The sequence below is a fragment of the Somniosus microcephalus genome, chromosome 16 (assembly GCF_052327205.1).
Source record: "Somniosus microcephalus isolate GS21.2 chromosome 16, FLI_Smic_1.0, whole genome shotgun sequence".
Lineage (NCBI taxonomy): Eukaryota > Metazoa > Chordata > Chondrichthyes > Squaliformes > Somniosidae > Somniosus > Somniosus microcephalus.
The window spans coordinates 81288358-81304251 of record NC_141002.1 but is presented as its reverse complement, the minus strand read 5'-3'; the positions used below and the strand labels follow the sequence as shown (position 1 = coordinate 81304251).

Sequence of the window (15894 nt, the reverse complement as noted above, 5' to 3'; positions counted from 1 at the left end):
TTTTGGGAAAATAGATGTTGAATGTAACATGATACTTGCAATGGTTATAAGGTAGGTATTGATTGGTCTGAACTGATCTACTACCAAATGATCTCCAGTGAACATGCATGTTTTTATTGTAGTGCAATACATTTTTGGGCAGATATGTCCAAGAACTGTGAAACCATCTATTTGTCTCAAGCTGACCATAGAATGATCAAGTTTAACAAGAACTGGGACTCCTATAAACCTAAGATAATGAGCAAGGTTTATAACTTTAAAGGACTAAATTCAAAGAGATGAGGGAAGATTTAAAACAAATGGATTGGAGAAGATAGACTTCCATTTTAGCAACACTTAAGTGGAAAACCAGTGGAACATGCAAGACCAGTGCATACTGAAGATCAGCATGCTCAGACTAAACCAGCACAATTCTGAATGGATTAGCAAACAAAAGGGAAATAAATAAGGAAAATGACCTCTACAAACTAGCAAGGAGAAGGGGGTTCACTGAAATTAATACAAGGTCATGCAAAAACAAGTTAAAAGGGTGATCAGGGCCAAGGGAGACCTAGGAGAAAAAGCATATCTGTATTGACAAATCATAACAGTAAACAATTATATTTTAATAGAGTGGCAGAGAATAGGTGAAGACATTAAATGATGCACTAGACTTGAAACTCGATAGTAAATACAATTGCATCATCGATGGGAAGATATAAGCAATATTTCTCCAGGAAAAAAAAATATCAAGACAAAATTCAGCACTTCGATATAAATGTGACCGAAGACCTAGACGAGCTGAAAGGTGTTAAAACAAATAAATCCCATGGGATAGGTGGTATTTCTCGCTGAGTGAGACTTGCAAGGCAATGCCAATTGATTGGAAAATGGCTAATGTATGGGTACCCATATTCAAAAAGGGTGACAAACAGACAGTCAACTACAGATCCATTGGTCTTATTTCAATTCAGTGTAACAATGATGCTGATTATCAGGACTCAACTTGAGAATTACCAGTACAATAATAACCTAGTAAACCGCATGCAACACGGCTTTAGACAACCCAAGTTGACTGTTGTAACCCCTATGCCGTCGTGTACTTAGACTTAGTAAAGCCATTTGATAAAGTTCCACCTGTAAAGCTACGAATTATAGCTTAATAAGTTGTAGGAATTCAGGGCTAAAATTTGTTATGGATAAGAAATTTTCTGAAGAGTAAAAAACACACTGGTGTGAGATAATATCAAGGTTGGTGGGAAGTACACGAGTAGGGTGCCTCAAGGCTCAGTATTGAAACCACCCTTCTGTTTCTAATTTACATTATGACTTGGATACTGAAACTTGATGCAAAGTGGTCAAGTTTGCAGATGAAACGAAACACGAAGGGTCAGTCCAGAAATTACATAATGAGCTAAACAAAATATATGAGTAGGCAGAACAAAGGCAGATGAAATTTAATGCAGACAAGTGTAAAATATTGCACAAAGGAAACAAAAATGTGTATTCCATGAATGGTGTTGAAATAGCTAAGGATGAGTTTGAAAAAGACCTAGGAGTCCAATGCTGAGCAGCAACCAACAAAGCCACATTGTCAGAGGAAGTTGTGTACAGTGCTTTGGTCAGACCACATCTTGATTCTGGAGGCCAAAAAAACAAGGGAGACATTCAAACATTGGAGGCTGATCCCTAGGGGCTGCATTTTCCGCCTAGGGGTGGGATGGTGGCGGATCCACTGTTCGGCAGGTTCCAGACCCACACCCGCTTCCCGCTGCCCTGCAGTTGAAAATTTCCGTTGATTGGCCTCGTTAAGGCCAACGTGCAGGTTCTCCAAGGCAATTGCTGGGTGCGGGTCAGTTGTGTCTGATGAAGCAATGTTGGACTGATTATTTAAAGGGACCACGTCCCCTCTGCAGATTCATTTCAGTTTTGTTCCCTGAAGTGCTGGCTGCTGCAGGTATGGCAGCGCAAAAACCTAAGGCTGCTCCCCGCTTCGACGAGGACTCCCTCCATGCTCTTGTGGAGGGAGTAAGTGGACGTAAGGAGGTCCTCTTCCCTAGAGATGGAAGGATGAGGCCTCCTCAGCATACCAAGGCAGCTTGGCTGCAAATTGCTGAGGAGGTCAGTTCGAGGTCGGTCTGCACACGCACCTGGGTGCAGTGTCGCAAGAGGTTTAATGATCTGTTGCGATCAGCAAAAGTGAGTATAACATTACACTTGCCTTCAATCTGCCTCCCATCTCTTCTCATCCCCATCACTGCATTGGCAACCTTCCCCTGCACATCGCAATTCACTCTAACATCCCTTGCACCCTGACCCATCCTTCTCTTTGTACAGAATCATGTCACCATCTTACTATGCACCACTCACACTCTTATGCAATGCTAACAACTAACAATGCACAGGGAGGGAACTTGATTTGTACACCTCACTCCTTCATAGTCTCCCTCTAAACATCTATGTCATCCATTCTTTACACTCCATCAATCTCTCTCAAACTCACTTGTGTCCCTCATTACAGAAGAGAGCCCACAATAAAAGGGAGAGGGGGAGGACAGGAGGAGGCCCACCATCCCTGGTGCACCTAACGAGCGCTGAGGAGGCAGCCCTGGAGATCATCGGAGGTGCAGAGGAGCTGGAAGTGGGGGATGGAGAGACGGGCATAGAAGAGCAAGCTGGTGACAGAATTGATTTCCAACCCTCTGATTTAGCATTCATGAGTGACTAATATGGGAGATGATGTTCATAGAGATTGAGTGCTAAGCATCTGCATAATGGGATGTGTCTGCCTTTACTCCCCCACAGGACAATCGAGAGCCCCGCTCCCCACTGTCGAGGAGGAAGAGCAGGAGCACTCTTCAGAGGAAGCACCAGCCTCTGAGGGAGCAGCGTCACCAGCATTCAATGCACCCAGCACCAGCGCAGAGATGCACAACTCGGTGGGTTTTTTGCGAGATAGAGTAGTGTTGTCACTTGGTGTATCACAGCTCACAAGTGAGCAGGAGCAGATGTTGGAGACAGGTACAGCAGTGGAGAGTCCTCATCGGAGGATGCAGGGCTCTCCCAGCTCTGCTCAGCTGCATATAAACGCTGACCCTCTGGGGCCATCCAGAAAGAGAGCGGTGCTGGAGCTTCAGGAACAACTGCAGGAGGCTCTGAGTGGGTTTGCTTCCACGGTAACTGCGACTGTGCAGAGAATGGAGGAGTCCATCTTAAACATTAGCAATGCCGTGATGAGCGCTATGGGCAATCTAGGTGCCACCATGGAATGGATGGCAACCTCCATGGAGGACCTAACTCGCCAGACTAACACCTGCTAACGTCCTGAGACTGTGATGATTGGCCTCCAAAAACTATGACCAGCTTCCTTTGTCTGAGGTATGATTCCAACCACTGAAGGATTTTCTCTTGACCCCCAATGACTTTAGTTTAGTTTTGCTAGGGCTCCTTGGTGACATAATTGGTCTATTGTTGCCTTGACGTCAACAGTTACTCTCACGTCTCTGGCATTCAATTCTTGTTTGCATGCTTGGGTCAAGCCTGTGATGGGGTCTGGAGCAGAGTAGGCTTTGATTATTGACGAGGACCTACTTGCAATGGAAGTCAGGGTGTTCAAGTTTGATGGAAAACTTTTGTACTATGGACTGTCTTGCCAAGATGCTGGTCATGTGATGAAGGGTTACTGCCAATTTGGAGTGACTGATCATTTCAGTGGTGTGAGTGATCAGGCCAAGGTGCTCTGCCACAAGAAGGTATAACTGGGGGATATGGGGGTGGTGTCTCCAAATCCAGCATTATGTTTTACATGGCTCAAAAGGGGATCTTGAAGGTATTAGCCCTGAATTTGCGGTTGTCATTCCGCCTTTAGCGCATTACGAACTTGCGATCTGTCAAATTCCAAATAGTAAGATGATCCACTGCAACTGTCAAATCCTCATTGCTGGCAAAAATGTGGGCTAATTGCCCACCAACTGCCCATCGATTACGCTGGAAAATGTTACGGCTGGTGCAAACAGGCGCAGGAGCCCGTTTGCACAGTGTAAGGGGAGGGGGAATGAGAAAATTGCAATTTCATAATATAATTTGTGTTATTTATATATATATTAAATAATGTTATCAAGTTTATGGTGTCAAAATAGATTTCAACTGTTTGTCAGGTCATTTACAGAAAAATGGAAATATATTGATATAAGCTTGCAAGAAAACATGTGTTGAAAGAAAAATAAATCTGAGAGTGAAGGCCAGCCAGTATTTATAGTGAGGCTGTCAGGTTGCTATGCTTAACTCTCAAATGGGGCTTTCTATGTTTCCTGGTTGGCTAGTGAAAGGAGCACTGCCCCACGTGATCCCAGGTACGCTTACACACAACGGTGCACCCCGGGATCTGTGGGCCACTACGCTGTGCACAACTCTGCAGCATTTAAAGCAAATTTTTGTTTGGGGCTTCGCACCAGGTAAGTGCGGATTTTGTTCAGAGGTCGGCGGCGTACTCCTTAGTTACGCCGCCAGCCACAATTTCAGGACCATAGATTGGAGGATACAAGTGGCATTTGTTTCAATTGTTGGTTCATGTTAGTACCTGGTGTCCTGGTAGCTGTCAATCTCAGCCTGGATAGTAGAGGTTACTGCACGTTAGTTTTTCTTCACGGATAGCAAATGAAGTACCTTTTGAAGTGTAGTCACTGTTGTAATGTAGGAAACGCGGCAGCCATGGGATCTTTTAAAGATAAGGGGTAAGCCATTTAGGACTGAGATGAGGAGGAATTTCTTCACCCAGAGAGTGGTGAACCTGTGGAGTTCTCTACCACAGAAGGCAGCTGAGGCCAATTCATTAAATATATTCAAGAAGGAGTTAGATATACTTCTTAAGGCTAAAGGGATCAAGGGATATGGGGAGAAGGCAGGGACAGGGTACTGAGTTTGGATGATCAGCCATGATCGCATTGAATGGCAGAGCAAGCTCAAGGGGCCGAATAGCCTACTCCTGCTCCTATCTTCTATGTTCCACATCCACCTGAGAGAGCAGACGGGATCTCAGCTAAATGTCTCATCTGAAAGACGGCACCTCCAACAGTGCAGTACTCCCTCGGCACTGAACTGGAGTGTCAGCCAAGCTTTTTTGTGTTCAAGTCTCTGGAGTGTGACTTGAACCCACAACCTTCTGACTCAGAGGCGAAGGTGCTACCCACTGAGCCACAGCTGACACAAATAGCTTGGTTGAGAGACTCTTAAATGTGACTATGGGTTTAAAAAAATAAAATAAAAGGGCAGAAGAGAAATAACAACAGAAAATGCTGGAAAAACTCAGCAGGAGAGGGCAGAAGAGGTTGGGTAGAAGAGCGGAAACGCCAAGTGCCACTCCTCTGCTTCTTATTGCAGATTCCACGGTCACACTTGGACTGTCATTGCTGGTCATGGCCGTGGAGGAAGTGTCGCTGTGGCCGCGGCACAATCGCTCCGCGGCAGGGCGGGGCTCCCATCTTGTCTCTTTCCTGTGGTGAGACTGTTGTCGGCAAACCGGAGGAATGCGGTGCGCGCGCAGCTCAACTGTTTTCCTTCCTGAAACACGTGAATGGGCCTACGTCATCACCAGCAGCATCATGGCGACGGTGAAGGTAGAGTGTTTGTGTTTCCATGTCGCGTCCCAGCCTTTCCAGCAAACCTGCTTCCTCGCGTTGTAACCGACGGTTTTCCGTTCCCATCGTTTTGCTTTTTTTTTAAATGTTGCGGAAGTATCTGCGCTGCCTCGTTCAGTGAGTGAGGAGGGAGGCTTTTATTATTATTTGTTTTTAAAAAAAACTTTAAAAAGACCCCGAAGAGAGAATGAGATATAATAGAAAGCTGGGCTGTCTTGATAACTTGTCAGTGGGCTCTGCCACGAGTGCAGCACTTGCTGGCTAACACTGGCACTCAATTGTGCCAGTCATTCACTTCACTCGTTCTCTGTGCTTCCCCTGCAACCACAGATTTGCCACATTGATGGACGAATGGAGCTTGGAGGGTTTCCTCCCAGTGAGCTAGTCCCTTCAGTGTAATTTGCAAACTATAACCACTCTCTTGACCGTGATCATTCATTTGGTCCAAAAAATTGTAGCTATGCTTCATTGTAAACTCTGATCGTGCAGTATTGAGGATGCAATCTTCACATTATTAGATAAGTACATGAGGGAGAAAGGAATAGAAGGATATGTTGATAAGGTGAGATGAAGTAGAGTGGGAGGAAGCTGGTGTGGGGCATGAACGCCAGCATAGACCAGTTGGGCCGAATGGCCTGTTTCTGTGCTGTAATTTCTATGTAATACATTATTATTAATAGTTTATATATTTAGAATTCAAACACTTTTCATGAAATTATAAGTCTGCATGGATTGGTAAAAAATTAATGTTAGAGCTTCATTTTTTGCCATGTTCACTGTGTGTGGCCTCAATTTTAAAATTCTCATCCTTGTCTTCAAATCCCTCCATGGCCTTACCCCTCTCTCTTTCTGTAACCTCCTCCAGCCCTACAACTCTTTGCACTCCTCCAATTCTGGTATCTTGTGCATCCCTGATTTTAATCACGCCACAATTGGCGGGTGTGCCCTTAGTTGTCTAGGCTGAAAGCTCTGAAATTCCCTCCCTAATCCAAAGATGTGCGGGTTAGGTTGATTGGCTATGATAAATTGACCCTTAGTGTTAGGGGGGTTACAGGGATAGGGTGGGATATGTGTTGGTGTAGGGGTTACGGTGATCGGGTGGGATATGTGTCGGTGCAGGCTCGATGGGCTGAAATGGCCTCTATCTGCACTGTGGGGATTCTGTGTGATTCTGTGATAAACCTTTCTACCTCAATTCTTTTAAGATGCTCCTTAAAACCTACCTCTTTGACCAAGCTATTGGCCATCTCTGAACCCACGATCGGGAGTTCCGAAGACTGTGTTGCCTGCCTGGTACCAGGGTTAAGGATATCTCCTCGTGGCTGGAGAAGAACTTGGAGTGGGAGGGGAAGGATCCAGTTGTTGTGGTCCTTGTAGGAACCAATGACGTAGGTAGAACTAGGAATGAAGTTTTGCTGAGAGAGTTTGAGGAGCTAGGGTTGAAATTAAAACAGAACCTCATAGGTAATAATCTCTGGATTGTTACTTGAGCCACGTGCAAATTGGCATGGGGACAAGCAGATTAGAAGTTTAAATGCATGGCTCAAAGAGTGGTGTGGGAGGCAGGGGTTTTGCTTCATGAGGCACTGGCACCAGTACTGGGGAAAGAGGGAGCTATTCTGTTGGGATGGGCTCCACTTAAACCAGGCTGGGATCAGTGTCCTGGCAAATCGAATAACTAGGGCAGTAGGTAGGGCTTTAAACTAATGAAGGGGGTTGGGAGGATTCAGAAAAGTGTAAATTCAAAAGAGAAATGTCAAGGCTGTAGAGCAGAGTAGTGATTTGGGTAAAAATAAGCAGTGTGTGTCAGGAAGGGACAGGGCGTTTCACAGAAGTAATAGTCCACTAGTGACTAAGGTGACATCAGGGAAAAATAGAAAAAAGTTAAAGCTAAAACTATGTTGGAATGTGTGATGCATTCGCAACAAAATAGATAGATTAATAGCACAGATAGAAATAAATCGGTTTGATCTAAATGCCATAACGTAGACGTGATTGCACAATGACCAAGGTTGGGAACTATATATTCCAGGATACTTGACTTTTAGAAGAGATAGGTGAAATGGAAAATGGGGGGTTGGAGCCCTGATAAAGGATGGGATACGGACAGCAGAGAGGACGGATTTTAGCTCGGAAAATCAAGATGTAGAATTACTTTGGGTGGAGCTAAGAAACAACAAGGGGCAGAAAAACACTGGTGGGAGTAGTTTTGTGTCGGACACATTATAAATTAGGAAATTAGAGGTGCAGATAACAAGGATAATACAGTAATCATGGGGGACTTTAATTTTCATATAGATTGCGCGGACCAAATTTGCAGTAATAGTGCGGAGGACGAGTACATGGCATGCACTCAAGATAGTTTTCTAGATCAGTATGTTGAGGAACCAATTAGGGAACAGGCTACTTTAGATCTAATATTATGCAGAGAGACAGGGTTAATTAATAACCTTGTAGTAAAGGAGCCTCTGGGGAAGAATTATCGTAACATGATAGAATTTTATATTGAGTTTGAGAGTGATTTAGTTAAGTCTGAAACTTGGGTCTTAAATCTGTACAAAGCAAACTACGAGGGGTGGGTTGGCTAAGGTAGATTGGGTAACTGGATTAAAAGATATGACGGTACATAAGCAACAGCAAACATTTAAAGAAACAATTCATAATTTGCAACCAATATATTTCTCTTAAGGAATAAAAACTCCACTGGAAAATTGGTCCAACCGTGGCTAAAGGGAGAAGTTAAAGATAGTATTAAATTAAAGGAAGAGGCTTATAATGTTGCTAAAAAGACTGTCTTTGTGCTTTATAAATGTCAAACTCTCTGAGACGAACTATGGAACATGAGATTGTTCACTGCAAAACACTGAGCTGAAATAAATCATGGTGTTTTATTACTATATCATTCTTCTAAACTCCAGCGAATATAAGTCTAATCGACCCAATCTCTCCTCATACGTCATTCCTCTCGTTATGAAGGCCAACATACCATTTGCCTTCTTGACCGCCTGCTGCACCTGCATGCTTACCTTCAGCGACTGGTACACAAGGACACCCAGGTCTCGTTGCACTTCCCCCTTTCCTAATCTATTGCCGTTCAGATAATCTGTCTTTCTGTTTTTGCCACCAAAGTGGATAACCTCGCAACTATCCACATTATACTGCACCTGCCATGCATCTGCCCAATCACCCAACCTATCCAAATCATACTGGAGTTTCTCTGCATCCTCCACAAAGGTGGATGGGCGTGTGTGCTGCGAAGAGGATGCCGATAAACTCCAGGATGATTTGGACAGGTTGGGTGATTGGGCAATAGCATAGCAGATGCAATATAACGTGGATAAATGCGAGGTTATCCACTTTGGTGGCAAAAGCAGGAAGGCAGATTATTATCTGAATGGCAATAGATTGGGAGAAGGGGAAGTGCAATGAGACCTGGGTGTCCTTGTGCACCAGTCGCTGAAGGTAAACATGCAGGTGCAGCAGGCAGTTAAGAAGGCAAATGGCACGTTGGCCTTCGTAGCGAGAGGGTTTGAGTACAGGAACAAGGATGTCTTGCTGCAGTTGTACAGGGCCTTGGTGAGACCACATCTTGAGTATTGTGTGCAGTTTTGGTCGCCTTATCTGAGGAAGGATGTTCTTGCCATGGAAGGAGTTCAGCGAAGATTCACCAGGCTGATACCTGGGATGGCAGGAATGACGTATGAGGAGAGATTGGGTTGATTGGGCTTGTACTCGCTGAAGTTTAGAAGAATGAGAGGGGATCTCATTGAAACTTATAAAATTCTGACAGGACTGGACAGACTAGATGCAGGAAGGATGTTCCCGATGGTCGGGGAGTCCAGAACCAGGGGTCACAGTCTAAGGATAAGGGGTAGGCCATTTAGGACAGAAATGAGGAGGAATTTCTTCACCCAGAGAGTGGTGAACCTGTGGAATTCTCTACCACAGAAGACAGTAGAGGCCAATACATTAAATATATTCAAGAAGGAGTTGGATATATTTCTTAAGGCTAAAGGGATCAAGGGGTATGGGGAGAAAGCAGGGACCGGGTACTGCATTTGGATGATCAGCCATGATCGCATTGAATGGCGGAGCAGGCTCGAGGGGCCGAATGGCCTACTCCTGCTCCTATCTTCTATGTTTCTATGTTTCCTCACAGCACACACACCCACCCAACTTTGTGTCGTCTGCAAACTTGGAGATATTACATCTAGTTCCCTCGTCTGGATCATTAATATATATTGTGAATAGCTGGGGTCCTAGCACCGATCCCTGTGGTACCCCACTAGTCACTGCCTGCCACTCGGGGGGAAAAAAACCAGTTTATTCCAACTCTTTGCTTCCTGTCTGCCAACCAGTTCTCTATCCAAGTCAGTACCTTACCCCCAATCCCATGTGCTTTAACTTTGCACTCCAATCTCTTATGCAGGACCTTATCGAAAGCCTTCTGAAAGTCCAAATACACCACATCCACTGGTTCTCCCTTATCTATTCTACCAGTTACATCCTCAAAAAATTCCAGTAGATTAGTCAAGCATGATTTACCTTTTGTAAATCCATGTTGACTTTGTCCGATCCTGTCACTGTTTTCCAAGTGCTCTGCTATTATATCTTTTATAATGGACTCTAGCATTTTCCCCACTACCGATGTCAGGCTTACCGGTCCCTGTTTTCTCTCTACCACCTTTTTTAAATAGTGGGGTTACATTAGTTACCCTCCAATCCATGGGAACTATTCCAGAGTCTATAGAATTTTGGAAGATGACCAGCAATGCATCATCTATTTCTAGGGCCACTTCCTTAAGTACCCTAGGATGTAGATTATCAGGCCCTGGGGATTTATCGGCCTTCAATCCCATCAATTTCCCTAACACCATTTCCCTACAAATACTGATTTCATTCAATTCCTCTCTCTCATTAGACCCTATGTTCCCCGACATCTCTGGAAGGTTATTTGTGTCCTCCTTTGTGAAGACGGAACCAAAGTATGTATTTAATTGGTCTGCCATTTCTTTGTTCCCCATTATAAATTCCCCTGTTTCTGACTGCAAGGGACCTATGCTTGACTTCACCAATCTTTTTCTCTTCGCATATCTATAAAAGCTTTTACAGTCAGTTTTTATGTTCCCTGCAAGCTTACTCTTATTATATTTCCCCCCTCTTAATTAATCCCTTTGTCCTCCTCTGCTGAATCCTAAACTGCTCCCAGTCCTCAGGTTTTCTGATTTTTCTGGCCAATTTATATGTCCTCTCCTTGGATCTTATGCTATCCCTAATTTCCCTTGTTAGCCACGGTTGAGTCACCTTTTTTGTTTTTTTATGCCAAACAGGGATGAACAAATTCTGTAGTTCATCCATGCGATCTTTAAATGTTTGCCATTGCCTATCCCCCGTCAACCGTTTAAGTAACGTTCCCCAATCCATCCTAGCCAACTCGCGCCTTTATTCCTTTATTTAAATTCAGGACCCTAGCCTCTGAGTCAACTACTTCACTCTCCATCTTAATGAAGAATTCTATCATATTATGATCACTCCTCCTCAAGGGGCCTCGTACAACAACATTGCTAATTAATCTGATTGGATAAAGCAAATATGGGAATGACTTGAACATTGTGAAATTGGAAACACTTTTTTTTTCAATGAAGTGAACTGCAGTCATGGAACTATGGTGCAGTTGTACCAGTCTATTTTTAACTATCTAAATTCTACAGTTAGATCTGGAGGATCCAAACTGTGACTCGTAGGCCACAAGCAACCCTGAGCTCTGAAAATCTGGTCCATGAAGACCACTTTAATTTACGCTTACTGAGCTAGTTTTTTCTGCCCATTGACTGTGGATGGGTAGAAAATTTTGCATATATTTTGTGTGAGCTGGTTTTTGACCTGTCTACATTTTGTGGGCCTGGAAGTTTGTAAATGACTGCTTTTGCACTGTTGCCTAATTGGTGGATAAATCCTAAATGCGAACGCCAAGATCTGTTAAATTAGCAACTTGAGATATATGCATATTATTGAGATCTGTCTGTGCGTTGCCTGAGGTTCCATGGTATGCACCTATGCAAGCTGCAAAGACAATAAGCTTGAACACCCCTGAATGACACCAATCTTTTTGTGTGTTTAGTGGAGAAGGGCATACTTCGGTGGCTTTTGATGGTCGAAATTGGAGATCTCTGTATCACTGGTAGTTCAAATTGGGATGAAGAGGAACATTTATTGCTGGGTTTCCTCCAATTTGGAAAAAGTAGTGATCTGGTTGAGTTTGTACAAAGAAGGACCAAGCACTTGGGGACTGCAGAACTGTCGCTAGACATGCAGGATGTCAGTGAAAAATATAATGCCAATTTCAGCTTTGCTTACAGGAATTATGAGTGTTGGAGGTGTAACGTAATTGCAAGTAATATTTTGAAATGTTGTGAAATTGGTTGGTGTGTTTTTTTGTTTTGCTGATGAACTGAATAGCAGTGTGCCTAATGTACATGGAATTAACTTTTCTTAGTTGAGGTTTAGTTACTGATCGTGCTGCGTTGGAAAGGTTCAGTATTTTGCTATTTTAATCCAGCTGTTTAATCATGTTACATTAGTCAAACAATACATTGGCCCGGAATTTGTGGTCAGCGGCGAAGCTAAGGTGCTCGCCGCTGGCCCCGAAGAAAGCTGCCCACAAAGATCTCGCGACCTCTGTGGCGAGAAGTTTGCCTTTTTCAATGCACAAGTTAGATCAGTGTAGAACAGTGGGGAATTCCTAGTGTGAGCTGCTGTGAGGTCAACAAGCTGTCTAAGCAGCCAATCCCAATGCAGAATTCTCACAGACAGGGAACCAGGAAGTGAAGAAGTTGCTTTTAATCAGACTTTAAGAAAATATCATAGAGAGCAAAACAAAGATTGGGGCTTTCACATTGGGAAAAGATAAACCTGAAATAAATATGAACAAACTTTTAAAAAATATAACATTTTTTAAAGTTTCTTAAAAATTGTAATTTTCATCGTTATGGAGAAATTTGCCATGCCACAAAGTTAAAATTAGTTTTTCAGGGACATAACATTTGTTTAGCAGTTAATACGCTGTTAAAACTCCAGTTACATCTAATCCAACAAGGCCTAACATTGAATGGGGTATTTAACAGTGATATTACTGCGGAAAAGCCCAAGTTTTTGTCAGTTTCACTAATTTCCCTGATTACGATGATTGCTTGGGGTGGGGTGCACAACGCTGCCAGTGATGGAACAGTGAATGACTGACCACAACTTCAGGATTTCCGTGTTAGGCTGCGCATGTGCTACGTCCTGAAGTTGTGGTCAGTTTCAAAGGAGTAACAACAGCGAACGCTGTTCGTTCGCTGTTATTACCCACCGCGAATTCCGGGCCATTGTGACTGTTGTGGTTACGGTTTGTGTATTGGGGTAAAACATGCTAGTCATTTGTAATGTGGAGCTATCAGCATGTGTAGTAAGTTTCACATGAACCAAATAAGTCAGCATTCACAATAACAAAACGCTGGAAAAACTCAGCAGGCCAGGCAACATCCGTGGAGAGAGAGAAATAGAGTCAACGTTTCAGGTCGAAACCCTTCGTCAAGTCAGCATTCACAGCTTGCGTATATGCAATGTCTGACCTGTCCTTGGGATGTCCCAAAGTGCTTCAAAGCCAATTAATTACTTTGAAGTGTTGTCACTGTTGTTATGTAGGCAAACTCAACAGACAATTTGCATATAGCAAGGTCCCACAAACCGCACTGAGATCAATAACCAGTTAATCTGTTTTGCTGGTGTTGGTTAGCTCGTTTCAGGAGGTGGTCACCCCGCAGCTAAGGAGTGTGCAGGCAGAGGGGGAATGGGTGACTGCCAGACAGAAGAGGAGGACCAGGCAGGTAGTGCAGGAGTCCTCTGAGTGCATCTCACTCGCCAACTAGTATTCTGTTCTGAGTACTGGTGAGGGTGAAGGTTCCTCTGGGGAGTACAGCCAGAGCCAAGTCCATGGCAGCACGGGTAGCTCAGCTGTACGGGGGGGGCGGGGGGGGGGGGGTGGGGGAGGAAGATAGGGAAAGCAATAGTGGTGGGGGATTCAATAGTTAGGGTAGCAGACAGGTGTTTCTGCGGCTGCAGACGTGACTCCAGGATGGTATGTTGCCTCCCTGGTTCCAGGGTTAAGGATGTCTCCGAACGGCTGCCAAACATTCTGAGGGGGGAGGGTGAACAGCCAGAGGTTGTGGTCCATATCGGTACCAACAACATTGGTAGAAAGAGGGATGAGGTCCTGCAGGCAGATTTCAGGGAGCTAGGAAAGAGATTAAAAAGCAGGACCTAAAAGGTAGTAATCTCTGGATTACTCCCGGTGCCACACGTGAGTGAGTATAGCAATAGGAGGATAGAACAGATAAATGTGTGGCTGGAGAGATGGTGCAGGAGGGAGGGTTTCAGATTCCTGGGGCATTGGGGCCAGTTCTGGGGGAGGTGCGACCTGTACAGGCCGGATGGGTTGCACCTCAACAGAGGCGGTACCAATATCCTCTCGGGGTGGTTTGCTAGTGCTGTTGGGTAGGGTTTAAACTAAGTTGGCAGAGGAATGGGCACCAGGATGTAGCATTAGAAAGGGGAAACAAAGGGCACAAAGGATTGGGAGAGACAGATAGCACTAAAGTAAGAAATAGTAAGGTATTATGTGGGGTCAGACTAAGAGAGAACACAGGATGGTCTAAGATAGGTTTACAGTGTATGTATGTATGTGAACGCACAAAGCATAGTAAACAAGGTTAGTGAGCTGCAGGCGCAAATAGCCACATGGGAATATGATGTCATGGCGATAACGGCGACCTGGCTCAAAAAAGGGCAGGATTGGGTATTAAATATTCCTGGATGTAAGGTGTTCAGGAAAGATAGGGAAGGAAAGATAGAAGGTGGTGTGGCGGTATTGGTTAAGGAGAATGTTACAGTGCTGGAGAGGGAGGATGTCCTGGAGGGGTCAAGGACAGAATCTATATGGCTAGAGTTAAGAAATAATAGAGGTGCCATTACACTATTAGGTGTATTCTATAGGCCACCAACTAGTGGGAAAAATATGGAGGAGCAAATTTGCAGAGAAATTACAGAGAGATGCAAGAACTATAGAGTAATGATAATGGGGGACTTCAACTATCCTAATATAGACTGGGATAGTAATAGTGTAATGGGCAGAGGGGGTAAGAATTTCTGAAGTGTGTTCAGGAGAACTTTCTTGCTCAGTATGTTTCCGGCCCAACGAGGGAGGAGGCATTGCTGGATCTGGTTCTGGGGAATGAGGTGGGTCAAGCGGAGCAAGTGTCAGGTGAACGTTTAGGGAACAGTGATCATAGTATCATAAGGTTTAGATTAGCTATGGAAAAGGACAGGGAGCAATCTAAAGTAAAAAAATACTTAATTGGAGGAAGGCCAATTTCAGTGGGATGAGAACAGATCTGGCCTGGGTAAATTGGAATCAAAGATTGGTGGGTGAAACTGTAATGGAACGATGGGCTGCCTTTAAAGAGGAAATAGTTCGGGTACATCTGAGGTACATTCCCACTAGGGGGAATGGTAGGGCAACTAAAGTCAGAGCTCCCTGGATGACGAAAGAGATAGAAAGTAAGATGAAGCAGAAAAAGAGCGTGTATGACAGATGTCAGGTCAAGAATACATCTGAGAATCAGGCTAAATATAGAAAGTTCTGAGGAGAAGTGAAAAAGAAAATCAGAGGGGCAAAGAGAGGGTATGAGAATAGAATGGCAGCTAACATAAAAGGTAATCCAAAAGTCTTCTATAGGCATATAAATAGTAAACAGGTAGTAAGAGGAGGGGTGGGGCTGATTAGGGACCAAAAAGGAGACCTACGCATGGAGGCAGAGGGTATGGCTGAGGTGCTAAGTGAGTACTTTGCATCTGTCTTCACCAAGGATGAAGATGCTGTCATAGACATAGTAAAGGAGGAGGTAGAGGAGATACTGGATGGGATAAAAATTGATAAAGAGGAGGTACTAGAAAGGCTGGCTGTACTTAAAGTAGATAAGTCACCAGGACCGGATGGGATGCGTCCTAGGACGCTGAGGGAAGTGAAGGAAGAAATCGCGGAGGTACTGTCCATAATCTTCCAAACCTCCTTAGAAACGGGGCTGGTGCCAGAGGACAGGAGAATTGCAAATGTTACACCCTTGTCCAAAAAAGGGTATAAAGATAAACCCAGCAACTGCAGGCCGGTCAGTTTAACCTCGGTAGTGGGGAAGCTTTTAGAAACAATAATCAGGGACAAAATTAACAGTCACTTGGACAA

The 15894-nt window shown here is 44.2% G+C and overlaps 1 protein-coding gene across 3 annotated transcripts in view; it reads left to right on the top strand.

Moving 5' to 3' along the window:
- Positions 1–5486: 5486 nt before the first annotated feature.
- Positions 5487–15894, top strand: part of tbc1d15 (TBC1 domain family, member 15) — a 65760-nt gene continuing 55352 nt past the window's right edge. For 2 of the 3 annotated variants that reach the window (XM_086009321.1, XM_086009323.1), the window contains exon 1: positions 5487–5594. In XM_086009321.1, the coding sequence (XP_085865447.1) occupies positions 5505–5594 (90 nt within the window). In that variant the 5' untranslated portion in view covers positions 5487–5504. Of the gene's footprint in view, positions 5595–10540; positions 10601–15894 lie in introns of those variants that run through there. The other variant, XM_086009324.1, reaches the window with a different exon arrangement.